The 27,557-nt window shown below is 42.2% G+C and overlaps 1 protein-coding gene across 2 annotated transcripts; it reads left to right on the top strand.

Annotated features, from left to right (window-relative positions):
- Window positions 1–27,443, top strand: CNTRL (centriolin). Of its 2 annotated transcripts, none has more exons than XM_082295418.1 (43): window positions 1–200; window positions 1,382–1,627; window positions 1,933–2,066; window positions 2,585–2,715; window positions 4,067–4,208; window positions 4,740–4,926; window positions 5,022–5,212; window positions 6,893–7,012; window positions 7,527–7,752; window positions 8,195–8,304; window positions 8,807–9,001; window positions 11,239–11,392; window positions 11,818–12,038; window positions 12,658–12,834; window positions 13,142–13,276; window positions 13,372–13,517; window positions 13,943–14,123; window positions 14,599–14,778; window positions 15,057–15,236; window positions 15,786–15,902; window positions 16,218–16,362; window positions 16,835–16,974; window positions 17,442–17,625; window positions 17,866–18,176; window positions 18,359–18,567; window positions 18,731–18,923; window positions 19,250–19,380; window positions 19,518–19,658; window positions 19,774–19,900; window positions 20,059–20,223; window positions 20,914–21,073; window positions 21,183–21,298; window positions 21,792–22,009; window positions 22,404–22,561; window positions 22,826–22,899; window positions 23,272–23,460; window positions 23,815–24,040; window positions 24,227–24,432; window positions 24,695–24,829; window positions 25,408–25,662; window positions 25,741–25,803; window positions 26,260–26,463; window positions 26,680–27,443. In XM_082295418.1, the coding sequence occupies exons 2-43, from the start codon at window positions 1,414–1,416 to the stop codon at window positions 26,749–26,751; spliced, it is 6,963 nt and encodes a 2,320-aa protein (XP_082151544.1). In that variant the 5' UTR covers window positions 1–200; window positions 1,382–1,413; the 3' UTR covers window positions 26,752–27,443. The 2 variants fall into 2 exon arrangements, with proteins under 2 accessions (XP_082151544.1, XP_082151543.1); XM_082295417.1 differs by having other exon boundaries at window positions 5,019–5,212.
- Window positions 27,444–27,557: the final 114 nt, after the last annotated feature.

Here is a 27,557-nt window from a genome sequence, read left to right as displayed (position 1 = left end):
GCGGCCCCTCAGGGAGCGCCCTTAAAGGAGCCTCAGCTCCCGGGGCTCAGCGGTGCGGGCGGCGATCGCTCGGTGAGGGGGAAGAGGCGGCGGAGAGGCGCGTTGAGAGCCGGTGCCATCCTTCCGGAGCGCCCCGAGGCCGCGCTGCTCGCCCATGCCGCGGCGGCGAGCGGTGAGACGGCGTTACCATGTCAACGCAGGTAATCAAAGCGGAGGCCTGAGGGGGCGGCCCGAGGCCGCGGCGGGATCGCCGTGCGGCGGTAACCGGGAGGGGATGGGGGGACTGGGAGCACACAGGGCCCCGATTCTCGGTCAGCCCCCCGCCGGCTCTGCCGTGGGTGTCGCTGCGAAACCACAGCCTGTCCTCAGGAAGCGGCGTTAAAACCACGAACTGCGCTCCCTGAAACGTGAAGGAACGCCCCAATGTGGCTTTTCGTTAGCGCGCCAGCATCCTTCTCCCTCTCCTGCCCCTTCCATTCTTACTTCCCTGATTTTGTATGAATTGTGTTTCCAAGTAATGGGTAGAAAACAGTGGCCTTTATTCTTGCTCCCCTTCCGTTTTCCTTATTTCCTTTCCAATTTCGGAGAAAAAATAAAACAAACCATCTCAATGAAGAACGTATTCTCAAGACACAATGTAATCACTCACAAAGCTCCAAGTTCCCCTAACAGAAGACTTTTCTCTCTTAAGGAATGTCTTAAAATGTGCCCTTTGTTCACTGGGTGGAGGTGTTAGTAAAGGTCTGTCTCTTGGAGATGGTTGCTACAAGGGCTTTGTCGCACAAAGTACATGACTTTTCCTACTCTTATCCCTGGGGAAATATGTTCATCACTGAGGGAAGTTTCTGTTAACATTCTCTGGAATTTCCCAGGCAGTCACAGGATAATTTGTTTGCAGAGCGGGGAGCTAATGCCAGTGCTAGACTGATCTTATTTTTTTTTTTCTCAGTTGCATTTTTTTTCTTCTTTTTTTGGGGGGGGGCTTGTATTTGTTCCAGCTGCAAAGTGGGTGATGTCTACCTTTGGTAAAAACAGCTGGGATCCAATCCTCTGTTTGTGTCCCTGCCAGCTCTGTTGGTCTTAGCTGAGAGTATCTCCAGACCTGCCAGACTCTGTGTAAACGACAGCCTGCAGGACAGGAGGAAGATGAGCTGCAAACACAGGGCAGCTCAGTCAGTCCCTGGGGCCCTGCTGTAGAAGGATGGGAGTATAAGGTGTAACCATTCTTCCCAATGCCAGGAAAACTGGAAGCTGGCACCTGCTGGAGGTTTGGCATAGATGTGGTTTTTGGCACAGCATGCTTCTGTAGCACCTTGGTTGTCATGCAAACCTTTAAGATTCAGCTTTTTACACTGACTGATATTTGTTTCTGTTCTTCCAGATACTGCCATGTGATACCCAGCGTTTTTGGCAATGAAGAAAGGTTCTGTAAGGAAAGCTTCAGGTAGAAAACCACAGGCATCAGCGTCCCAGATACCTCAGCCAATGTCACCTGTCAGTTCAGGTGCCACATCTCCACATCTTGGCCAACAGACATCTCCAGCTGCTCACAAAACCATGGAGCAGAGCCCCCAGCAACTGGATATTCCAGCAGGAAATGTTGGACCTGCTTTTAAATTTCAAAAAGGTATTGTATAATAAATAATACTGGTATCAAAGTGCATACCACAAGCATTAAAAGCCAGTGTTCTGTGAATTGTGTGATTAAAGATGTATGATCTGTTGGAAAGAAGCCTGAAAAAATTGCTTTCATCTTTTTTTTATTTTGGAACACAAATGTGGAAATGGGAGTAATGAAGGCTGGGGAGCATAATGAGACTTTTACTGCTTCCTCTAAATGCTTCTGGTGGGATAATTTTCAGTGTTTTTCCAGTGTTCAGTGTGAAGAGAATGACAAATAAAAAATCATCAATCCTGTCTGTTTAATTTCAGGTGAAAATGGTTTTAGCCCAGGTGTTAAGTACGTAACTGAGCCCCTTATAAAGCGTCTGTCAAACCAGCAAAATTTGGCATATCTAATCTCACTGAATCTTTCTTCCCCAAAGGATGGGGACAAGAAATTTAAGGTAAGTTATTGGAAATAGCTGGAAATTAAACTAAGTTTAAAATAATTACAATTTATTGTTTAATGCAGGCTTATTTTTAAGTGAGTGTAAACAGCATAGTCTAATTCTATTAGCCTAGTTCTGCAACTACCTTCTGCTAAAAAAAGAAGGCAGTGGAGACTTGAGCAAAAAAAAAATTAAATTCATTAGAGTGATGTTTAAAAGAGATTAATTCGTGTAAATTTTTAGGTCTTGGATTGTGCTGGTTTCGTTGGTTTCAGGTGGGGGTTTGGTGGTTGTTTTTTTTTTTAATATCATGTTCCTTTTTATGTAGATGAAGACTGGCCCACTGTAAATTTAAAATCCAGCTTTCCAACACTGTAGAAGACTGTACCTAGACTGGGGTTTTAGAATACCGCAGTGGAACTGTGATTAATAAAATGTTTGAATACTTGGTATTTTTAATTAATAGAAATCTGCCTTTCTCTTAAAAAAACCCAAACCCTGCAATGCTAAGGGATTAATTTTCTGTTCTTTAGTACATAGAAAATTTGGAAAAGTGCTCTAAGCTAGAGGTACTAAACCTTAGTAACAACCAAATAGAGAAGATTGAGAAGTTGGATAAACTGCTGAAGCTGCGTGAACTCAACTTGTCTGGCAACAAAATCAGGTAAGAGGAAACACCAAAGGGTTTGGACAGCCTGGGATCAATAAAGCTGATTTTCTTTTACTGCTTAAGTGAGTTCTCTCACAGGAGTCAACACTTGATGTGGATTTCCCAGTTGTATGTCAAGACTAGCAGGCTTTGAGGTCTTTTTAAAAAGCACAAGCTCTGAGATATTAGAAGTATAAATAGTTCTGGGAAGTGCTGTCAATGTACCATGGCTGTGGTTTAATTTGTTTTCTTTGGAAACCAAGCCAGCAGTGCAAGTTTCCAGATACCACAATGAAGAGTGGGCAGTAACCCAATTAAACACATTAAAAAATTAATTAAACTTTTACAGTTTATTATTGCAGGTAATATAATAAGGGTTTGGGTGTTTTTTTTTGGAGAGGAAGATGAATGGGCTTGATCAAGCAGGCCATAAACTCACTAAATTGCTTTTGAACTCTTTTGAGAGCCTGGTGTCTTGTCTGAGTGGTTTAAAAGTGTTGAATGGTAATGGTTCATGCAGTAGCAGAACTCTTAATTCCTTTTAATTTTTCTGCCAATGAATTATGATCTTTACTATTATGAAACTGCCTTTACAGCAGTGAAGCTGCTGTTTCAGTAGAGACATTTACAATGGGAAGTGAGTAAAACCCCAGAGTTTCTACACATTGCATTCACACAACTTCCTCTCTCAGCAGGAATTGAAAAGGGCACAGTAGCTTTTAGCTACTGCTCTGTTTTCAGGCTTTAGTTATGTGCAGTTCATAAATACCCAAGAAATAATGCAGTCACAGGAGCACATCCTGCTGTACTTAGTTATAATACTCATGGTTTACTTAATATTTAATTCTCACACCTACTCATAGAAAATGCCCAAGTAAATTAAAACCTAGCATGGTTTCCTTGATTAGTTTTAATGAAAACACTAAAGATGTAGTTCTTCATGGTGTCAGTTTACAGTTGATCCTTCTTTTTTATGGGGGGGGGGGGGAAAACCCTCACAAAACAACTTTATTTTGATTCATCTTTGTCCCATTGCATTCTCAGGGGAAAAAAAAGAAGATATTTTGCATATTGAAATGGAATTACCATGCATTAAAATAATGTTAATATTGAAATGAAGGTCTGCAAAAGTAATGGTTTCGCTACAATGACAGAAAATCATGCTGTGATTCTTGGTCTTAATTTAGTACTTACAAGTAAACTGGTATAATTTCATTTGAATTGTCCATGACAGTAGATAATGGTTTTGCTGATCTCTTGCCTAATTAATTGTGAGAGATTTTGTTGTAGCTTATCCATAATGCCTCAGTTTCACTTTAAATTTGCTGTGGTTCATGACAAATTATGTTTTGCTTCTCATTTTCAGCAAAATTGAAGGCATAGAACATTTGCAGAACCTACAGAAGCTGAACCTGGCAGGGAATGAGATCGAGCACATTCCTGTGTGGGTAGGGAAGAAACTGAAATCCCTGCGCAGCCTTAACATGAAACAGAATAAAGTGTCCTCAGTAAGTGATGACAGTTAGAAACAGGAATTGTTCAGAGTCTTTTCATTAAGTGAGCTGTGTATTTACATTGATTGACTTATTCTGAGTAATTGCTGAGTGTCTTTCCACAAAGTTTGCTGTGAAACGCAGTGGTTGGGAGCCTAATAAAATTATTAATCAGAAAAACTCCTTTTGTGCAGGTATTGAAGATATAAATCTATATTGTTTGGGAAAGCATAAGTTTCTGGAAGGTTATATCTATCAACATGCCTTGGTATCCTGGAATTTCCAAGATAAAGCTTGATTGCATTTATCCCCTTTGCAGTGGCGTTTTTTAATAGAGGAAATAATTTGATTTTTAGGAAGTGACTTTAGTCGTAATACTGTGTATTTTGGTAGGTTTTTAGAGCTTATTCTTTAGCATTAAGGTTAAAATAAATCCTTTGGTACAGACCTAACGTAGAACATTCTACATAATCAGAAATTCACTCCTGGGGTTTTCATTCTTTTCAGAAGGATGTCTAATCATTGTTTTCTTTTTCTTTGGCTTAGCTCCATGATATAGCTAAACTAAAGCCTCTGCAAGATCTGACCTCTCTGTTCCTTGCTGAAAATCCAGTTGCAAGTCTGCCTCACTACTGCTTGTACACCATATTCCACCTGAGAGCACTGGAAAACTTGGATGGACAGCCAGTGACAAATCATGACAGGCAAGAAGCTCTGGAGCGGTTCAATTTAGGTAATAATATGTTAAATCTAAAGTGAATGACACAAAATTTAAGTTTAGAAGGAAAAGATTTTTCGATTTGAATGTTTCTCTGATTTTTTCAGAAGAGATAGAAAAATTAGAAAGACAGTTGGAAAACACAGCAAAGGAGATGGAGAACCTGAAACTTAACCAGTCCAAAGTGCTTGAGCAACTTCACCAGCAAGATGAGCTCAACAAGTCACTAAAGGAAAAGGCTTCGCAACAGAGACAAAGCTTTGAAGAGCTGCAGAGGGACCTGGGCACCAAAAATGAGCTGGTAAGATAATCCCTGGCACTAAGGAAATCTTTGGGCACAGAGTTGTAATGTGAGAGTTCAAATGACTGAAGGTTTAATTTTAAAACTGAGAGACTTCCAACTCTTTAGAGAGTGATTACTGACCTTCAGTATTTTTTCTGTGGAAAAAGTAAGTATATTGAACTCAGTATCACTCTTGTGATTTATAGTAACTTCTTTGTTTCTAGTTATTATTTATTAAATTATGTTTAAAATCTTGTCAATTGATGGAAGGTTAAGCTGCTAAATTGCTGATGTACTGAATATGCTGCACTGGTCAGACTCTAAAGTGCTGCTGCAATAAGGGAGAAAATTGCTGCTTTTACAGAAACAAGATGTGCACACAAGTTGTATGTCAGTAATAGCCCTTGATTATTATTTTGGGTAATGCACACCAGTTTAATTGTATTTTATTCACATCATCCTAAAGTCTTATGTTTGAGTCTCTTTCATTGGCAGCCATAAAATGCAAGGAAAGTCCTATTGACTTGAGAGTGCTGGGTTGTGAATGACCTGATGGGAGCTTAATATTTGGATTTTTTCTTGTTAGACTTGTCCTCTAAAATTTTAGCCTTCAGACTCTCTATACCTGGTACTTCTATAGCTGTTTCTCTGAACACACACACACACACTAACCAACAATCTGCTTCTAAAATGAAATTTTCAGTATAATGAGATTTAGCAGCAAATACTTTGCAGCTTGAACCCGCTCTTCTCCTTTGGATGACAAACTTGGCTCGCTTCTGTCTCCCTTTAGCTGGTGTCTGGGTTTGTCACAGTCCCCTTCCTGCAGAGCCTTTGTTCCTCACTCAAGGTAGCCCCACTGTGCCCCTGGGTTGCATGGTTGGTTTTATTTCTAGGTTGTATTTGCGTGTTCCCTGAAGTAGCACCATTATTATGAAGTGTCCCAGTGAGACTTGATATTCACAGTGGTTTGGGATGCAATTTTCTTGTTATTTTTTTCCCCTTTTCTCTGAAACAGAGTTAATTTCTGCATGACATTTATCAGGTTTTTAAATCTTTCTTTAAGCCTTTCCTGTTCTATTTCTTTTCCTCCATTAGTCCTGCTTTCCACTCTCTATTGGAATTGTGCTGCATGTTCTCCTTCAGGTATTCAGTGTGAAAAGTTGATTTAAAAGGAAATCACATGATGGACCTTTACTTAAAAATAACCTCAAAACCAATCTAGCACATGTTTAAGCTAAAATAAAACACATAGACTTTGTACTCCTTACAATTGAGAGATTTTGTTTCTTTTACAGACCATGAGGGTCAATAGTCCTCATGCTCACTAGTTGCAGCAAATATATTTCTTATTTAGGCCTAGATTTTGCTAAAGGATTGTACCCAAATTATTGTTTTATCCAAAATTAGGTTTAAAAATAAACTTGTCACTTTGATGTACATGAACTTTAAAGGCCTTTCATGTGATCATTTGTATTCTATTAATTTTGGGGCTTTTGTCTCCTCTTAGTCACCACTGTACCTTGTAATAAAATGGTAAGAATATCACAATTGCTTTGTGATATTCTTGATCCAAAATTGTGCTGTGAGCTTTGTTCCCACATTAAGGGCTGTCCCCTGCTCTCTGTAGAGCTGCAGTGTGTGTGACAATGCTGACACTCCAGTGAATGAGACTCACTTGGGTTTGTGGTTTCTTAGCTGAAGCAGAAGACTGTGGAGCTCACCCGGGCTTGCCAGAAGCAGTATGAGCTGGAGCAGGAGCTGGCCTTTTACAAGATTGATGCCAAATTTGAGCCCTTAAATTATTTTCCCTCAGAGGTAATAATTTTAAAATAATGGGTCTTCTCATTGCTGTTTCCCTTGATTTTTCAACTTAGAAGATAATAGTTTTTCTATGAACTAATGATGCTGCTTTATTAAAAGCCCAACCTCTGTCGTACTTGCAAACAAAAATGTGGAGATGCCAGAATGAAATCCATAAGAAAAGTAAAGATCAGTAATCATTGACTACGATTAACTTATGTCTGAGTAAAACTTAAGTGCAACAATGTAATGGACTAAATATAATCTAAGTAAATTCAATATACTGAGAAAAAGATCCTCCAGATATTTGCAACAAACTGGTCACACCCAAATTGGGTTTGTTTGGTTTTAGTTCCATTATAAAACAATGATGTTTAAGGCCAAAATAGCCAAGTATTATCTATTTTCTTCTAACTCTTCTAATTTCAAATCGGTTTTCCTTTTTATGCTTGATAGGAAAGTTAAATGTGTGTTAGGAGTTGACTGCAGCCATAGTTCTGAGATAGATACTCTGCTTCTTACATTTCAGGAGCTTGAACTTGATAATGTACCTGGTGAAAGTCCCTACATTGGTAAGGCCAGGTACAAAAGAAATATGTTTATAAGGGAAGGCTACATCACTGACAAAGCTCAGCAGCTGCAGGTTGGGAAAATGCAACGGGAGGAAGATGACTCCTGTAGGAAACCCCAGCTGGAATTGCATCTCCAAAGTCTAGATAAAATACTGGAAGATAAGGAAGAAAAGATTAATTCAGGTAAAACCTTATTTTTTATCAAATAAAAATACTTATGTCAGTGTGGTTTATTCCACTGGTTACATGCTTGACCTAAGAATAGAAACAGTGTTTCAAAGGCTGGAAGTGCTGTGATTGTTAAACACTGACACTTTTTTGGTGTCAAAACTGCTACAGTTTCTTACTGCTATTACTTTTAGATAACTCAGGATGAAAGCATTACATGTTATTGAAAACACAGCTCTAGGGAGGTTTCATATTTGATGCATGAATTTAATTGTGTAATACTTAAAAAACCTTTGGCATACTTTTCAAGAAACCAGAATGTATTAGCTGTGATTATCAGTGTGTTAATGCTATGCTGATTATTATGTTCACAGCAGCTGTGTATCAGTGTTATACACAATATTATAATGTATTCTGTGGGATTGAGGGTTTTGTGTTGGTCTTTTTTTGTCTGCAGCACAAAGAAGATTAGAAGAACTACAAAGTGAAATTGGAGATGCAGAGCAACAAGTGTTGAAAGTAACAGGGGAACTGCAACTACTGGAGGATGCTCTGGCCCAGAAAAAAGTAAGTTGTTCCACGAATAGCAAGAGAAGGTGTTTGAAGCAGTGTTGATGTAAGAAAATACAACTTCTTCTCCCCATTCTTATAAAGGAGCTGCTGTACAGGCATAAATCCATTTGTCAGACATCAGAAAAATTTTACAGGTTTTAGATAGCTTGTTCATAAAGCAGCTGTTAGACCTGTAGTGCAGTTAATGGCATCTGTTCCATGTGTTGGTGTTGATTTATTGCTGCCTTTCCCCAGAACCCTTTGGAAGAACCTGCTGTGTAGGTTTAGTTGTGCAGCTGATAAGCAATGTGGCTACAGAATTGGCAGCAAGAATTAATTTATCAGCATTAAACTAAAACAGCATCTTCCACTTCTTTAACTGTCATCAATTATTGCTATTTTTAGTTTTTAACTTGCCTGAAAATCCGTGACCAGGATCTTCTTTATTTAAATGTTAAATATATTCTTGATCAGCTGTGTTTTTCCAACTCACTCAACCTCCTAATGCTGTCTCCAGATGTCCCAGGCCAGCAAGGATGCAATTGAACAGCAATTGAGTGAAAAGTTACAACTCCTGCAGGAGCTACGTAAGGAAACCCTAGAACTGGAGAAACAAATAGAGAAACAGAAAAGAGAAATAGGGAAAAATCAGAAAGAGCTTGAAGATTTGCAGAGTTCTCTTGGTTCTGTAAATCCTGAGGATCCAAGACATGTAAGTAAAACCAGAATCTTAAATTTTTTATGTACCGTGCAATGGACTAAAGGCAGCTTTAACAGGTGACCGTTCACTTGAGCTTGTTTCATGAGTTATATATTCTTTTGCTGTTTATCAAAGTCATTAACTTAAAATTTGAAAGTTAAAAAATCTTTACTGTTAAAAAATCCCACCAAACCAACCGGCTTTGGTAAAACACTTGAACAACTCATTTTCCCAGCAGGTGCTGTAGAGCATGTTAAGAGCTAAATCTTTACGCTTTGCACAAACACACTGGGCAGAGCCTTGCAGACAATTCCTGTGCAAGAAATCCTTCATGCAGCTTTTGTGGAGTCTGGCCTTAAAGGTTTTTAAGGATCTGTGTCTGGCAGTGCTTATAGAGCCTGTTTGGTGAGGACTGATGGCCTTTCTCTGCTGTCACATGCAGTCCTGTCAGTCCTGAGAGAATCAGCAAGGCCTCAGAGGTCACATCTCCCAGGGCTGGGGTGCCAAGGAGAGCTCGAGCTTCCACCTAACTTGTTGATCTCCAGGGATGCAGGACTTTTTCTGCGTTATTAACTGTGTTCAGGTACAGCAAACACTTACAGAAATTAAACTAAAATGAAACGGAATTATTTTTAATAGTGTTTTTTAAAAGCTCATATCTCTAAATGAAAGTTTTTCAGGCCAGCTGGATGCTTTTAAGTAAGCAATGAAAGAGTTTTTCTGCGTGGCTCCGTTTTCAGCAGAGGCGTGCGAACACTTCTTTAAAAAGCTCCTTTTGTGTTTTTAAACTTAATTTCCTCGGCTGTTGGGTGGCAGAAGCGCCGGGCGCGTTCCGGGAAGGTTCCCAGGGGAATGGCCGGGCCCGGGGCAGGAGCGAGCCCGGCCCTTCCCGCGGCCGCCCCTCGCTTCGAATCACAACACAGGAAGCGCCGTGCGGCCAACGGCTGGGAACGGGAACGGGGCCGGGAACGGGAACGGGGCCGGGAGCCGAGCTGGGAACGGCAGTGGGAACGGGCAGCGGAGCCAGGGCGCCAGCTCCGGCCCCCGCCCCGGACCGCATGGAGACTCCGCTCAATTCCTGCCCGTGCTGAAGCTCCCGGTGCTTTATTCAAATGAATTCGCGCTCAGGGGTGGGGCGTTCTGCAAGTGCTGTCTCAGGAAGAAAAGACAAAGGCAAAGCTGTAAGTGGTCGGGGACTTAAGGCTTTTTGTTTCTTTTTAAAACTGCATTTTCGGTGCCATTCAGCAGCTGCAGCAAAATGGCTCAGTGGGAGCGGCTCAGGTTTTGCTTGTTGTAATTTCGGTTTTGAAAGCTGCAGGACAGTTTGTGTTTAGCAAGGTGACAGGTTGAACTGTGCTGATATGGATGTTTAAGTTAACTTCCGGTTTAATCCATTAAAAATACAAGAAGCTTTGGTTTTACCCATTTACTCTTGTTATGGAAGCAACTTTAGAAGTGTTCTTTTTTCTGAGAACTCATATTTAAATTTTCTATTGCTAGCTCGATTTATTTTTTTGAGTAGTAAGAAAAACGTGCAGTTAATCATGGCAGTATAATTCAAGTTTCTGGCATTTGGGTTGTTTCTGAGCAATTTCATACCAGTGAGAAACAACACTTTATTCTGTTGATAATCAAGATTTGCAAACAGCTGAAACAATCAGCTAATTCATACTAAATGCATTAAGTCCTTGCCAAAATCTGTGAGAGCTTTGTGGTGTATCTCCCAGAAATATTTTAATAAAATAAGATTTAAGAATATTTACTTAGTAACTGTAAAGTTGGCCCAGCTTGCTGTTTGTTCAGAGTATTTTTCTTCAAGTGCTGACCTGACATGTTCTAAAGCATCATCTTCTGTGAAGGCAATGCAGGATGACAGGATTAAAGGTTCTGGAAGAAATCATGTTTGTTCATGACTGAGAGAGGAAGTGGTAGAATAAAATGTAAAGGCAGGAAGAAAGATAGTAGCCATGAGTAATAATTTATAAAGGCAGGCTTTATTCAGCCTGGGCAGGGGGGAGCCTGCAAACAATGCTGTTAGTCACAGATTGCTGCTTATCTGGGGTCCTCTGTGGGGCGGGAGTGAGGAAAAATAACAACAAGTAACAAACCCCAAAGCACCACAATATGTGCTGAGCTTGTGGCTTTTCTTGCTGATAGTGAGACACTGCAGAACTGAGGCAAACTCCTGATTTGATTTTTTAAAATCTGTATTGATGTCCTGCTTTACCTTTTTAACTGTTACTTGACAGGCTCACATGAAAGCTCAAAAAGCAAGTAAAGAACAGCACCTTGATATAATGAACAAACATTGCCAGCAGCTGGAGACTCGCCTGGATGAGATGCTCTCCAGGATTGCAAAGGAAACTGAGGAAATCAAGGATTTGGAGCAGCAGCTCACTGATGGTAAACTTTAATTTTTGTCTTAAAGTATTTCTTGTACTTAGGGCAACATGACAGTTGAATTGAGGATTGTTTTGTTTATCTTTGCTCAAATGAAATACAGAACAGGTACAAAAGTGTTAAAAAACTGTTCTTAACTGATGTAAAAGGAAACTCTGTGTGTTTACCTCACTGGTACCTGGTTGGGAAAGGGGGGCAGGAATACACAAAGAGCTGCAGTTTCTTTTTAAGTCTTCCAGTGGCCAGGTTAACACAGTAATATTGGGAATCCAAACTTTAAAAACATGTATTTTCTGGTTGAGTTCTAGGTACTTGTTTTTACTTACTCCAATGGCACACATTTTAACTGATGAAGAATGACAGTTTGGTTTGTTTGGTAAATAAATGTGGCTTCTTAACTACCTCGAATTCACTTTGCATTTCTGCAGGACAAATAGCAACAAATGAAGCACTGAAAAGGGATTTGGAAAGTATTATCATTGGGTTACAGGAATACCTGCAAAGTGTGAAGCATCAGGCAAAACAGGCCAATGAGGAGTGTAAGAAGTTGCAGAAGGAAAAAGAATCTTTGCTGGGAAGATTGGCAGATCTGGAGGAGGAAAAAAACAACCTGGAAGTGGTTGCCATGGATGCAGAAAATATGAGAAAAGTAAGGCTTAATACCTCTTTTCCCAAGTTCAGGTATCTAAGAATAAACTTGAAAAAAATAAGCTGGTGATCAGATTGGGACTAGGGAAGCGCAATTCCTTGGACAAAATAATTTCTGATACGGTAGCATGATTAGATGTGCTCATACACCTCAAGAATAGAATCTGGCCTTTAAAACCAGTTGCAAGAGACATCCAGTAACCATGTGCTGTATGGGAGATGCCTCAGAAATGCAGGTTTTACCTTGCAGACATCACTGCCAATGGATTTGCAGGTGACACTGAGGAGAATGGCATCACTGATACCTCTGACATTGGCCAAGGGTGTTTGTTAGCAGCTGGGATCTGTCCTGTCAGCCAGTGACAGGGAGCTGTCTGGGCATCCTGGTGAGTGTTATGTAAACCTGAATTCCTGGGACAATTGTGTATCACTTCCAGCTCCACCTTTCTGACCTGAGTGTAGATTTCGGACAGTCAGAGAGGCATCATTGACATGCAGGTGGAAGTGACGCCCACCTTCAAGTTTTAATGGAGTTCCTGAGTTAAAGGGAAGGGAAGCAATGTACTCTTAAATTCTGGCTCTCCCATGTACCTCCTTCTAAAATGGATATAAAATTCCAGGAAATTGCAGTGCTGGAGAGTGCACTCCAGGAGCAGAGAGAAATAAGTGAGTCCCTTCAAGATGCCCAGGGGAAGGTCAGCGCCTATGAGGCTGAGCTGGAAGCCCAATTAAAAGAGAGGGATGCTGAAGCCAAGCAGCAAAAAGAAGAACTTGAAAGACTGAAACAGCTTAGCCAGGTAAGACCAGAGCTTTAGTGCTGCCAGAGGTGTTACCTACCCCAGGACACCTCGTCTCCAACATGACATCACATCACAAACAACTGCTGGTTAGGTGTGCCCCCACACAGAAGGCAATATCAGTTTGCTGGGATTTAGAACCTTGCTTTGAAGCAAGGTCCACATGGTTTGCTTGGGGTTGTTTTGTTGAATCTTTTTTAGGTGCTGTCATATTGTTACTGTTTTAAGAAATACATCTGTTGTGTATTTGGGTGACAGGTTGGGGTTGGGAGTGGGGTATTAATCTGGAGGTTTTCTGTTTTTGTAGAGGGAGCTGTCAGCCCTGCAGGATGAACTTGAAAAGAAAAGAGAACTGTTGGAGAATGCTCAGACCAAAGCACAACTGGCAGAAGAGAAGGAACAACAAAATTACAAGCTGCTTTTACAGTTCAAGCAATTGCAGGTGAAGTATTTGTTGTATTAAAAATTCTAGCTTTTATCACTTATGGATTTGTTTACTTACATTTGTGTGGATTTTTCTTTTTTGTCTTTCTTTAGGGAGACAATAATCTCTTAAAAGAGCAGCTTAAAGATCTCCAGAGTCAGCTAAACCATGCAGTTGGTAACTTAATTCATCCTGAGGATGTCACAGCTTGTATAAATGAACTCAGGCAAAACCTTCAGACAGGAGCTGGAGAGATGAAGTGAGTAAAATAAAAGTACAAACAGTGTGAGATTTGAGCATGTGAAAGGGGCAGGACAAGAGCAAAGGGCCACAAGCTGTGCCATGGGAGGTTCAGGTTGGATATCTGGGAAATTTTCCTCACTGAAAGTGTTTCCAAGCATTGGAACAGGCTGCCCAGGGCAGTGGTGGAGTCGTCAGCACTGGAGGGATTTCAAAAACGTTTAGATGTGGCACTTGGGGACATGGGTTAGTGGTGGCCTTGGCAGTCCTGGGGGAATGGTTGGATTTGATGAACTCAGTGGGTTTTTCCAACATAACCTGAATTAATTTACACAGCACATCTTAAACTTGCACTATTGTCTTAGGCTTCATGATTTCAGTATCTGGTATCACAACTTTAAGTCCCTATTTTCTGTTTTGGAACCTGCATCGTTTCTCTTTCAGGTGTCCAAATTCAGCTGATGTTCTAGGGAAAAGCATTGCAAACCTGCAGAAAGAATTCAGTGACATTCTTGCTGATGCTCAAAAGGAAAAAGAGACAGCATGGGCTGGACAGAGACAGTTGCAGGAAGAAATTATATCCCAGCAGGAAAAACTGGAAGAAATACAGGAGAAATACAGACAGGTATGTATCAAACAGCTGAAGCAAGAGCAAGACAATTTCAGTTTAGTCTAAAAAATGTCACTTGCAGCTGAAGGATCAAGTTTCACTTGATGAAGCTTTGCTACACTCTGTGCAACAGTGGAGTCTGATTTGATTTTTTATTAATAGTCTTTCTGATTTTTACCTGGTTATGGGGTGAATTGGAATTTAGTCAATGATCTGTCTCAGAGGCAACAAAGACTTCAATGACCACTAGAAAAATACAGCTCTGAACCTTCTTGAAAGATCATTATACATATCTCTAATAAAATAACTGGGGCACTCTTAAAATCTTAGAGTAACAGTGGATAGGTAGTTATCTTTCCTTTCTGTTTTGATGCAAAGTATGCTGGTACCTGCATTTGCCAGAAATTTCTTTAATTAAATAATTAAAACAGGGTGGCTTTTATTTGGAAAAAAATTTCTGGCTACTTATTCTAACATATTTTACTTACAGGTTAAAGCTGAAAACAGGCGAAATAAGAACAAGGTCCATCAGTTAGAGAATGAAATTCAATGTTTACATGAAAAAATAAAGAGCATGAAAGAGATTCAGGGTCTTGCTGATCAGCAGCTCCAGGAGGCAGATGAAGAAAAAGAGGCTATTCTTGCTCAGCTGGAGGATTTAGAGAAAAGGGTAAGAATGGGTGAGGGCAGGTCTGTGCACTGTTTGATTGCTCAGGAAAGAAGAAACAAAAACTTGTGAATTTTTGCTTTCTAAGGTAAAACAACACATGTAGGAACACAAATGTTAAATATAACATCTTTCTTTTCCTTAAATTTTACTGCTTTCCTTGCTTTAGATTTTTTTTCTAACTAATACAAAATGGGGTGGGGATGGATGGAGGGTGTCATACCAAGAGAAAAGCAGTGTGGAAGAAAGTACATTGTAAAAGTCTGTTCTTCTGCTTTCAGAAAAAAATAGAAGATGCCAGGGCACAAATGCAGGTTCTGAGTCTGGATAAGGAGCTGAAGGAGCTGCAGAGAGCAGTTGTCACCTCAGACAAGCTGGCAGCCACGGAGCTCTCCGTCACTGCAAACCAGCTCAAGGCTCTGCAGGGGACTGTGCTCAGGATTAACCAGGAGAGAGCTGAGGTAAAGCAGCATGGAGAATTAATTAATTGCTTGTTAATGCCATTGCAGTGGGAGCAGTCCTGGTATCCTTTAAATGAGCTTCAGAGTTTTCTTCTGAGTTGTGCTGCTGCACAGGAGCTCTTGCTTTGGGCAGAGTTTGAGAAGCAGTAAGTGAGTTTCACTCAGAGGAAGTGAGTAAATTGGGGTATGGACAGGTGTTCCTGCTGTGGGAGGGAAGAGGAGGGAGAGGCACTTTAATCTCTTATTAACTGAGAGGCAAACAATAGATAATACATTGTTCTATAAGACAGAAAAATGAAAGGATTGGAAGTTTGTGCTTGCACAAACTGGGAACACTTTTTCAAACTGGGAAGCACTTTTGGCTACATAATAACATCTCCTCTGTACCAATACTGTAAAGTTAAAGGAGAAACTGTATTTTACATATATCTAGAGTGCCAGAACAGTCAGGTGCTGATGCTTCTCAATGGTCAGCTTTTCACAATGGCACATCTCAAGCCTGAGAAATGTTCCTGCAAACTACAGCTCAAATGAAAATCTCAATTTCAGGAGATTGAAGAAGCCCAAGGGTTCTGTGCTAAGGCAGCTCGTGCTTCCCAGGCTCTTGCCAGAGCAGAAGCAGAAATAGAATTGCTACAACAACTCCTGAAGGAGAAGGAAGAGCAAGTAGGTTGTTTGCTCTGTGTTATATGATAAAATACCAGTGAGTTTCTGAAAATGTCATGTTCAGAAGTTCTTGCTGTGCCCTCTTCCCCTCAAGTTTTCCCAAATCACAATGGTCTTCCCTCCCCTGACACCTGCCCAAGAACAAACTGAAAACCTCACTGCCTGGAGCAGCTGAGTTTTAAGGAAAATCGTCACCTGTTCACTTACACACCTCTCTGGCCATGGCTGAGCCTCAGTGATATGAGGGGATGGGAAGAACAGCTCTGTGGCATTGAGTGGGAGCTTTTTGCGATTTTAAACTTCTATTTCAAATAGGTTCTGCAGGAAATGGAGAAAGCTGGTGAGAAAACTGTTGCATCAAACACCCAGAAGTTTGAAATTAATAAATTAAGGGAAGCTGTGGAACAGCAAAAAGCAGAGATTGACCGTTTGAAATGGTGGTTGGATAATTTTGGGACAGGTAATTTCTCTTTTCTCTCTGCTTCTTGCAGATAGGTAGGGATACAGAAGATTGTTATTGCCCATTTCTCACTGTTTGACCTGAGAATCTGGAGAATAAAGTGTTGAGAATATCCTTCTGTACAGGTTTATACAGGATATGTGGCAATTTTCACCAGTTTGCACTTTTCACAGCCATTTAGAAAACACTGATTGTGCTGAGCATCCCATTTAAACTGCTCTAGGACGCTGTCAGAGATCTGTGTAAGGAAAAGAAGCAGCTGTTACCTGGATGTGAATTTGTATTTCCACAATCTTAAACCACCAAACTCCTAGTGTATGCCTGTCAATATAGATAACAGTTTGTTTCCCTCAGCAATTAATTTTTTTAAATATAGTTCCAGTTTAACTGGATAACATTGAGGGGAAAGTTGAATGCAGTATTTATTTAGCTATTTGCCTTAGATGACTCTAAAACTGTGATTAATTTCCAGGAAACAAAGATGAAATTGAGACCTTACAAGATGAAATTGCAGCCCTCAGAAATGTGCTCTCACAGCAGAATGATCACACCACCAGTACAGCAGAGCCACTGAAAAGAAGGGGATACTGGTACTACATGCCATCATCACAGGTCAGGAATAAAAATGCTGTTATGGTTTGTTGATGGAGGAAAGTGCATTATAAATCTAGTGGGTTTGGGAGAAACTGAAGAACAAATACTGACTGGCATGTAGGAGAAATACTGAAACAAGCACACACAAATGTTCCCTGGTAAAGCCCTTCACTGTGCTGGTAGGAATCCAGGGTATATAACATTGGGAGGCAACTATTCAGTGGGCAGTACTGTGGATCCATTTAGGTAAGGGTTAAAAGGGGAAGTTGCAGACAAACATTTCTTTCAAAAGAACATTTGTCTTAATTTAAAACCAATATTGCTAAAATATATTTAGTGCTTTTAAAGCAGCGTCATGCTTAGATACTCTGCTGTCTCTCAGTTCTATAGCCTGTTCTGAGAAATCATTGGAATGTCTACAACAAATCCTTTATTTGACATGATTTGTCATTTCTTGATTAACACATACTGCATTTTTTCTCTAGGCTTCAACTCCTGCTTCCCACAGCACCAAAGACTCTGGAGTGTGTTTGGGGTGCTCTGGCACATCCCCAGCCAGAAGAGGGGGTGCTCAGGACAGGCCCTGTGGGAGGGAAGACTTACCCCGCCAAGGATGTTGGGTTTATTCACCAGTCAGAAATAGGTTGTACAAAGCAAATTGTGGCAAAGGTAAGTCAGTGTCAGTCTCAGACTGTTCAGGAGCAGACTAAAGACGGGCTTGCTTAGAGCTCACAGAGTTCTTTTGATTGGCATGAATGAATATAAATGCTTATTACTGTTGAATAACTTAGTTTAAGCAATGTTTGTTACATATTCGTAGATTACATAGAATTTAAAATGTGCATTTGAAGACTATCTCTACTGAAAAAATTATGAAAAATAACATGTTTGGTTTTGGTTTTTTTAAAGAGAGAAGAGAAAAAGAAGATGGTGAAGGAAGTGCAGGATCACCTGTCCCTGAAGGCTCTCCCTTTGTCCCACCCCCAGGCACAGTTATTTACACAGTCCTTCCAGATGGGGCCCCTGCACCTCAGGGCATGGGGGTTTATGCCCCTCCTCCTGCAGCAGCCACTGGAGCTCCAGTTGCTCCTGGATCCATTATCCATGGCCCACCTCCTGTGGGATCCCAGGTGGTTTATGGCCCTCTGCCTCCAAATTTCACAGTGCCACTCATTCCCCTTGGAGTGCTCTGCTGCAATGTGCCTGAACATCGTGATTTGGTAAGAACCAGAGCTGCAACTGCAGGTGGAACCTTTGGGAACTGACAAATGGGTTAGAAAAAGGTCCCTGCTAGGAAGGGGCTGCATCTGGTTACAGTCTTTGCCATCTGTAGCTGCTCCTTGGTGTCAGGAGGCATCAATTGGAAAATAGATCCTGATTCTGTTCTGTTCCCTGTATGCAGGAGAGTGAAGTCTCAAGGCTGGAAGACACTGTGTGCTATTTAAAGTCTCAGAAATACAAAGAGAAATGCTCAGAGGCAGCTGAGCATAAATACAGAAAAGAGGTGGAAAGATTGCACAGAAATGTTGAAGAACTTGAGCATGAAAGAGAAGAGCTGGAATGTGAAGTGGCAGAGCTGCGCCAAGCAGCTCAGGCATGGAGCACTCGCAGGTGGGAACAGTGCATGGAATGCACTGAAAGGAAGCCTGTGGAAATACCTAAACTTTTCCCAGCACAAGTCAGCTTTTTGACTCACAATTCTAGAACTTCAAGAGGCTCCGGGTCTTCGGCATCTTTGTATTTTAATTCCATGTTTTTCATCCTGACCTCTTAGGGACTTTATAGATGGCTACACTGACAGCCTCCCTGCAGAGCTGCAGCTGGAAAAGTCCCTTCAGCAGCAGGAAGATGTTGCAGAGGAGATTGAATGTGCAGAGAAGACTCTCCTGAAACGCCGGGCCGAGCTTAGAGAGGCCGACAGGCTCCTCACAGAGGCTCAAGTAGAACTTGAGAGCACCCGGGGCAAGGTGAGTAAAGGCAAAACCCTGAGGGCAGAAGGATTTGAGTGGTGTTTTGTTTGTCTAGGCAGTTTATTTTCACATGGGTAGCCTGAAGCCTCTTTAAATGGTTCTATATGAGAATAAGTTGTGAGATAAACTGTGCTAGAAGAAATTGGTTTAGTCCTTGTTGAAGAGGAGGAAGGTTTTCTGCTCTGGACAAGAGAGGAGAAAGAGTTGTTCATGGTAGAAAGAGGGAGAAGGCTCAGGTGGAATGTTCAAGCCAGGAGCTCACCTTTAAACAGCAAATGCAGCATAAGGGAATGTGTTGTCTCAGTCTTCGATTTTTGTTCTAGACTAAAGAGACTCTGCAGAAGTACAGTCGTGCCAAACACCATTTGTCCTCCACTGAAATGGAGGCAGAGGAGCTGGAGCAGAGGGCTCAGGAAACAGCCACTAAACTTGTCAAAGCAGCTCAGCAGCTCAGGTACCCTGAGTGCTCTCGTGGGTTTGTGTCACACGGGGTGAGGACAAGGACTGGGTTCTTTCCAGTATCAAGACACTGCTTTTGGAGAGGGAGAGCTGTTAAAATGTTAATATGAAAAGATATAAATGCTCTTCTAGGTTATTACAGAGAGATACAAGGGATTTGGAACAGCACAAGAGGGAACAAGAAGGTATTTTAAAGGAAATCAACAAAATGGTGGCTGCAAGAGAGTCTGAGTTCCAGGCATTAAACCAGAAGATAGAAATGCTCACTGAAAGGCGAGTACTTTTCACTTATCATAAACTGCATTAAATTAAACATCTCCTCCTCCAGTAAGTCACTGCCTAGGAAATTCTCACTTCTTCTGACTCCTGTTTTCAACTTCACTCTTAGTCTTCAGAAGCTCCAAGGAGATATTCGACTTGCAGAAGGTAACGAAGGCCAGCATCTCCAAATCATCAGAGAAGCAGAAAACCTTGTTCAGGGCAAGAAAACTGAACTGGAAACACTGAAAGATCAGGTGAGGCTTGGCCTACTAACCTTGAGCTGTCCACTTTGTTGGAATTGACCTTTACCTCATAATTATGATCCCAGTCTCTAACACACTAGTTCATGTGTGTGTTTAGCTACAAAAACAAAAGCTTCCACTGCTTCTTCTGTTAAACTTCTCCACTGCAGATTTCTGCTCAACAGCAAGAGCTCTTGTTCCTGGAGCAACAGGTGGCTCAAAGAACAGAAGAGCTCCGTGGCCTTCAGGACTGCATTTCCCAAAGGAAAGGTGACCTCAAAGAAGCTCTTCGAGATGGAGAGACTGAAGCACATGAAAAACTTCGCCAGATAAGGGTAAGTTTCCCAAATGAGTTTTCAACTCATTATAGCAAAAGCCTTGAAGTACTACAAGCATCCCAGGAGGAATGCTTTTTTTTGCACCCTCCCCAAACCCACTGAGAAATAGAACATGCAAGTTTATGTTCTGTGTGACTAAAGCTTGGTCCAGATGCACAAAGAACTCCCCAGTTCCAGTAATTCTTACAGAATTGGTCCCTCGAGTGCTAAATTACATTAAGTATAAGTCTCTGAATGACTTCCTGTTGCTGAGGAGCAGCTGCTGAAGGAAATCAGTGTGATCAGTGTGTGTAAAACACAACAGAGCTGTCTGTCCCCATCCCCATTTGCACAGAAAGGATTCTGTAGTTCCCTGCTGGAATCAAAACAAAGTATCAGGGCTAATTATATTTTGTGGTTTATTTTCTTTTGTGAGGGCTTCTTGTCTCACTTTGTTTTAAGGCCTATTAGTCACTTGAATGACAGTGTTGTGGTAAGACTTGGAGATCAAAATCTTTGCAGAATTACTACCCTAAATCATCAGCAAGCAAGACTTTAACCTACATATTCTGTATTTTTTGTTTGTTAAACCAGAATAGGGATGATAGACTGTTAAATAATTTTATAGATATTTGGAACTTCAGTTTAAAGGAAAACTTCATTTAAAATTGCAAATAATGGTATTTGTTATAACACATTCTCTCACAGGAAATAAAAGTACTTCTGGGAGACCTTAGTGATGAGAGAAAAGAACTGGATGTCCAGATTAATGAGAAAAGAGCACAGCTTTTGGTCCTAAAGAAGGATACTAGAAAGGAGGAGGAAAATCTTCAAGGAATACTTGGGCAAATCACCAAGCATAAGATGGGTATGTCCTGGGATTTACTGGGTTTTGTGCAGATTGGGAAGGAATACACAGAGCTCTTTAGTTCATCCTCATCCTAATCCAATAACTGCTGTTTATTTCACCTCACTAGAACTGAAACATGTGCTGGAAATGCTGGAGCTTGAGAAGAATGAACTTGAAGGTTTGAAACTACAACATGACCAGAAGGTCAATGAGCTGGAAAAGACCCAGGTGGCCATTCTAGAGGTAAGAAATGCTTCTGTGGCTGATGCAGAAACTGGGAGAACTGTAGCTCTCTTAAGCTTTGGGTAACAGAGTCCTGATGCTTTTAAATCAATCAGTTTCTAATCTGATTTCAGCTTGTCACAGAAAAGTCTTAAGTCTGCTTAGGCCCTTTAAAATAATGGGATTTTTAGGTGCATGTGAGAGAGAGAGGGAGCACAGAAGCTCTTCTGTGGCTGTAGAATGATGGATGCTGGGGTTTTTTTTTGAAGCTTCTGAAGTCTCTTTATCTGGATTCTGTGTCCTCACTTGCAAAGAGTGAGTCTGGAAGAGAGTTTAAGTCAGCTGGATGATCTTCTCTAGCATTAAAAAGGTCCCCAAGGTACTTGGTACCCTTCTATTGTCACCTTCCTCCACTAAATGCACTCACATTACTCTGGCTGCAGCTAAGGATGTCAACACTTGTTCTGCTTCTGGACCATGTAAATGTGGTGTTCACCATGCCTGTTCTTCCTAGGAGAAGTTAAAACTGGAGAATATTCAGAGGTTATTTCAGTGTCAGCAAGGGGAAGTGGATTGGCAGGAGCAGCTCCTCAGGAAGGACCGTGAGGAAAACGAGCAGCTGGGCTCTCAAATGAGAGCTCTGCAAAACAACATCGAGGCTCTGACCAAAGAGAAGGAGAAGCTGGAGGAAGACTCCAGGAGTTTGGAGAAGAAGTTGTCACAAACCAAAAGGTGGGGGAATGTCTTTTTCCTTGCAAAGATCAGGAGGGATGGGGAAGTGTTTGAATGTCTGTCTGTTGTAATTAAAAGTACAGCTCTAACTTGGAGGTGCCCAATGATACAGAATAGGCAGTTTCTTATGTTCTGTGGAGTTTTTGCTCTAAGCCTCTCTACAGCAGACTTAAAAAATATTCAGGAATGGAGCTGATAAATCAGCAGCATTTGTTATATCCTGGCAATGCCATGAGAAATGTTACAAAAAGTAAAGTGTTGCATCTTGGAACAGGACATTTGCCTTGCTCTGACTGCTGGTACCCTCCCCTTGGGCTCAGAGGGCTTTGCTGACATTTTTTAAGTCCTCGCCAAGGATTTCCAACTAACCAAGAATATGATTCACATTTTACAGAGACTTAACTGCTGCTGAAGACAGCAGCAGAACTGCACTGTCCAACATGGAAAAAATGGAATTGAATGTTAAGAACCTGCAGCAGGAGGTGGAGCTACTGAACAAGCAGAAGACATCTCTGAATGCAGAGGTTGTTGCAGTCCAGGAGGATCTTCAAGGTAAAGACCAACTTTTGTGTTTAAGCAGAGATACATTTTAATAGAAATTCTGTTAAAATACACACTTTAACTGAACTGTGTGATATTAATATTCAGCATGCTCAGATGTCCCTAGGCAGAAAGTATTTAGCATGTTGAAAAGATGGAAATTTTAGAAACTGTTGTTTGTGTTATTCACTCTTTGCTCATGAAAAGAGAGAATTTCTGTGTATTGGTATTTCAAAATGCTGATTGAAAATCTCTTGTCACCAAATACTTTTCTAGGGAAAAAGGAAGAACTGGAAACACTGAAAGGAGAACTGAATGACTCGAGGCAGCAGCTTCACCTCGTGGAACAGGTTGGTTTTAGTGGAACACGTCCATATTGTCACTCTGGGAGTCTGTTGTTGCTCCTGACCTGTTCATGTGGGCACAGCTCAACATCAGAGCCCTGCAGAGCTGAGAACAGGGACTGCTTTATTGCCTTCTATTGCTGAGCGTGGAGTGGGTTTATTGTCTTTTAGGAAGAAAATAATTTAAAAGCAACAGCCAACCAGCACCTTCTGGCTTTTATCTGGTGGCTCCTTCTGTGTTAATTCACTCCGTGGCTGGTTTGAGTGGAAGGAAGCCTGAGTGTGACAGTGATCAATTCTGTTCTCTCAAACCCAGACCTTTTGGGCCGGTTCCTCTTCCCAGCTCCTCCTGCCACGTGCTTTTGTTTTACATTGCAGGATTTGGAGAACAACTCAAGGCAGCAGGAGGAGCTACTCAGAGAGCAGGCAGCCCTGAAGGAAGAGATCCAAGGGTATTTAAGGAAACGTAAGGAGTGCCAGGAGAGGCACAAGAAGAGGGAGAAGCAACTTCAGCAGCTCCAGAAAAAGATTGAAGAGAAGGAAACAGAACTGGCCCAACAGGAAGTGGTAACAAGCCCCCTGACTTGCCTCACTTCCTCCTGACCTTAAAAATAATTCAGGCCAAAAAGTTTGGGGTGTGAATTTACAAGTAGTCACAGAGACACAGGCTGGTTTGGCCAAACCAGCTCGGGTTGGGTGAGGAGTTTCAGCAAAGTGTTACCCAAAAGAAAAACTGAGGGAGCTCTTCTGAAAATGAGAGAGGCAAGAAAAATTGACAAACATTATTTGTCAGTGGGGACTGTTAGACTGCAGTTCTTTCCAATTTATGCTGCTTTTATTTCTCTAATGACTCTTAGTGATGGTTTTTGTTGTCCCTGAGTTGGTGCTGGTTCAAGCTCAGAGTGGGGGGGTTTCTGGCAGGTTCTTCATCGCCTCAAGCAAAACTCAGAGCGTGAAGGGAACAAACTTGAAGAATGCACAGCTAAAGTGAAGGATCAGAAAATCCTATTGGAGAAGGAACTAGCAGATCAACACAAGAAACTGGAGCAGGCAATAGCTAAAGTCAGGCTGGCAGAAGAAAACCTTGGGAAGCTGGAAAAGGAGGAGTCCCGGTGTGCAGCTCTTGAAGAAACCATCAGAAAAAGCAGTAAGAGGCATTGCACAAATGAATTGTCACCGTCTCTGGGGGCTGAGGTTAATGGCACAGCAAATATTTCTGTTCATCTTGCTTGGGTTCTTGGTGTTTGAAAAATATCTGCTGTGTATGAAGTGGGCCAAGATAGTTAAGTTTTTGCTAATTGGGATTTTTTTTTTTTTTTAATGTTCATTACAGAACATCAGCTCTCAGAAAAAGAATTACAGTTGCAACAAAAAGACAGAGAAATACAGTGTCTTCAGAAAGAACTGGAAGTCTCCAAGTCTGAGCTAAAGCAACTTCAGGATCAGATAGTGTCAGAGAGGAGAGAAGCAGAAAAACAAATCTTGAGTCTGAGAGAAACACAGAAAATGCAAAGGATGGAGCTTGAAAGCAAACTGCAAGTAAGTCCTGGCTGAGGGCAGAAAGTCTGGGGGTTTGGGTTATTTTAAACAGCAAAATGATGGCACACCCCTTTTTGTCATTGGAGGAACAAAGTAATGCATCAATTTCCTGACCAGACTTGAGGCAACAACCTCTATAATTCTCGGTGCTGCACAACACTCAAGCTGATCCTGTTTCTGCCTTGAAGAAGTTGTGGTTTCTCTTAGTCCATGTTCTGTAGTGGATGCTCCCAGTAAAAGACGTCTTCCTGCACTTTCCTAGGAACAGAGGTGTGGAAATGGCAGCTTGCAGAGTGCCAGAGCCGTGGCTGAGCACGGCACCCACAGTAACTGCCCGCGAGCCAAGCGCCTCGTGGGGCACCTGGGCCAGCGGGAATGCAGCGACCCCCAGAGCCAGGTACAGCTGGGTACCAAATCCAGGGGGGCTGAGGGTTCGTGGCTTCAGACAAGCTCATTTTGTGTTGGTTTTGAGTCTCTTCCTCCTGTGGTCTCATAACTGAAAATACACCCAGAGTTGTAATTTATGCAAATCACTAAATGTTAGCAATGTTTAGAGCTACTCAGTAGGCATTTAACAACTTGCCAGTGCCAGCCTGGGCCAGCTTTTTCTTCTTTAGATACTCACTTAAAAAGTGATTGACCTTGTCTGACTCCTTCTAGTCCTTCAGTAAGTTCTTTATAAATTGTTTTGAAGCCTTTTAAAAAGAGAGAAGAATGTTGTTGGCAACTGGAAAGCATTTGGGAAGGCCCTGCAAGGTCAGAGTGTGGCAGGTTTAGGTTAACAAGTGGTGTCCTGTTAACTGGAGTTGCTTCCCTGGCAGAGTTAACATTGGGACCAGGGCTGCAGCAGGTCAGAGGCTTTGGGATTTCTGACTGCAGTGGTCCAGTTGTTCCCATGTCCAGAACAGCCTTGTTCAGTTATGCAGGAACAGCCCTCAGGACTGATGTTTGTAACCCAAGTGTTCTGTGCTGCAGGTTAAAACCCAAGACCTGGAGGAGAGACAAAGGGAAATGGAGAGTGCAGCAACGTTGCTTAACCTGGAGGTTGAAAATGAGATAAGGACAGGGTTTAAGTCTCCAAGCTCATCTTCTCCAGACCCCCTGGAAGATTTGGAAGCTTTTCCTGAAGGAAGTCTGCAGTGTGAGTCAGAGACTGCTCCCTTTGCTGCTGCTGACAGACAACTCCTCTCCTTGGAAGAAAAGTTCAATATTTCCAGACTCTTCTTAATGGTAAAATGCTTTGGACAAGCAGCTGCTGCTGGTGCTGTGCTGGTCCCTCTGGCTGAATGTGCTTTTCTTTTCCCAAAGGATGAGCAGTGGCGGGGAGAGGCGCTCCGGGAGAAGCTGCAGCAGCACGAGGACCGGCTGAAGGTGCCGCATCTGTGCCCCTCACATCTCTTGGGCCCCTTCAAAACATGATCTAAACAACCTGGGGCAGTGGGAATCCTCCTCCAGCTCAGGCAAATCCACTGTGTAATGACCAGAGAGAGGAGCTTTGGGTGGGAACAGTAAAAGCCTGGCTGTAGCAAGATGAGTAATTTTAATTGGCAGTCAATTGGATGTTGGAGTATTCCAACAAGATTCCCTCATTTATATCATCCTGTGGTGTATCAGCAACAGGCCAGAGGAGTTCAGCACCACCCACAATCACTTTAGGGTCCAGGTTCAGTTAGAACATGGCCATCAAAATGGAGTTTATTTAAAAATAACTCCCAAACCCACCGTGCCCTGCCTGTGGTGTGAGACTCAACCTTCCAGCCTTTAGGATTGGTGTTTACCAGCGTTGCCATGCCCGTGCCTGGTGTGACCAGCCCTGGTGTGTTGCAGGCGCAGCTGCGGCGCTGCCTGGCCAAGCAGGCCGAGGTGCTGCTCTGGGGGAAGCGCCAGACGGCCGGGAGCCTGCACAGCCTCCAGCGCCAGCTCCAGGTGCTGGATGACCTGGTCAGCAGCACTGCTTCAGATTCCCTCTTCCTGCCCAGCAGCCCCAGCCTGGCATCTCTTCACAGTGCTCTGAATGTAACAAAAGCTCAGGTAATGTTCTGCTGCAGAGCAGAATTCTGATTTGGGGGTTTTAATGGGTTTTTTTTTTTCCTCTCACTGGGAATTGTTACAGCCATGTGCTGTCTCTCTCTGAGGTTGGGCAGGGGTTTCTGAAGGTGGTGATCACACCCTACCCCTGCTCTGGCAGTAGCTGATGTCTTTGGAAAGGCTGAGCTTTCCTCACAGTGGTTTGGGGGTTTTTTACAGGTCCCCAGCAGCCCAGGAAGTGTGTTGGGATCACCAATGCTGCATTCCAGCTCCCAAGGAATCTCCCGGTGAAGGCCAGAGGTGAGATGTGGCTTCAGGCCAGTTCCAACCTCCCAGAGACAAGAGTGGCTGGAAGGCTGAGGGACCATGGGGCAGCTGTAGCTTCACAGACTATGCTGGCCCCTTCCCAGTGACAGCATTCCCATGGCTGGTGTCTGTTCTGCTTTAGGTTTGTGTGTTGTGCAGTAGAGTCTGGGTGAGAGCTGCTGGGCGCTCTCCTGGGACATGGAGTTACTGCTGCATAAGTTGTTGCCATCCCTGGTCTCCCAGGAACTTTCCTGGTTTAACTGTTCAGCCCCGTGGCTGAACCTCTGGTACAGCTGGTTCAGCACCATCAGGGTACAAAAAGTGTTCTTTTGTAATGGTTTAAGGTAAAAATGTTACTTGAAGAGTGGCTTCACTTCAAAAGAAAAGCCCAAAGCACATCCACAGCTTGGACAGGGGCCCTCAGGTGCCACCTCTCAAGAGTTCTCCTACCTCACTAGGTGAGCCTTGTCTGAAAAGGCCTTTGCCACCACTCAGCTGCTGCAGGGCCTGTACTGTGAAGGTTTTGTACAACTGAGAACAGGTTTATATATATGTTGGTTTTTTTAAAAAAGCTATTTTAAATGTGTATTTAAGTAAGTCCAAACTAACCTCCTATTTAAGTGTTCCGCTAGTGGCCAGTTTCCACTTCAAAGAGACCTTGTTACAAGGCCTGATCTGTTGCCAAATGCACGGAGGTTTAAAATACAATTTTTTTGGATACTTCCTTAAAATAAACTTTGGTGACTGATGCTTTTATCTGGGGATGGTTGTGGATTCTTCTCCTTTAAAGC

Source organism: Coloeus monedula (genome assembly GCF_965178545.1).
Source record: "Coloeus monedula genome assembly, chromosome: 21".
In the NCBI taxonomy this organism is placed as follows: Eukaryota; Metazoa; Chordata; class Aves; order Passeriformes; family Corvidae; genus Coloeus; species Coloeus monedula.
Note: the sequence above shows the minus strand (reverse complement) of the source record. Positions and strands in the feature narration are given on the sequence as shown.

Coding starts and splice junctions, on each gene's coding strand:
- CNTRL (XM_082295417.1), top strand. CDS start 1,414: ATGAAGAAAGGTTCTGTAAGGAAAGCTTCAGGTAGAAAACCACAGGCA. Junction 5,213..6,892: donor TGGGCACCAAAAATGAGCTG/GTAAGATAATCC, acceptor GTGGTTTCTTAG/CTGAAGCAGAAGACTGTGGA. Junction 13,277..13,371: donor TACAGTTCAAGCAATTGCAG/GTGAAGTATTTG, acceptor GTCTTTCTTTAG/GGAGACAATAATCTCTTAAA.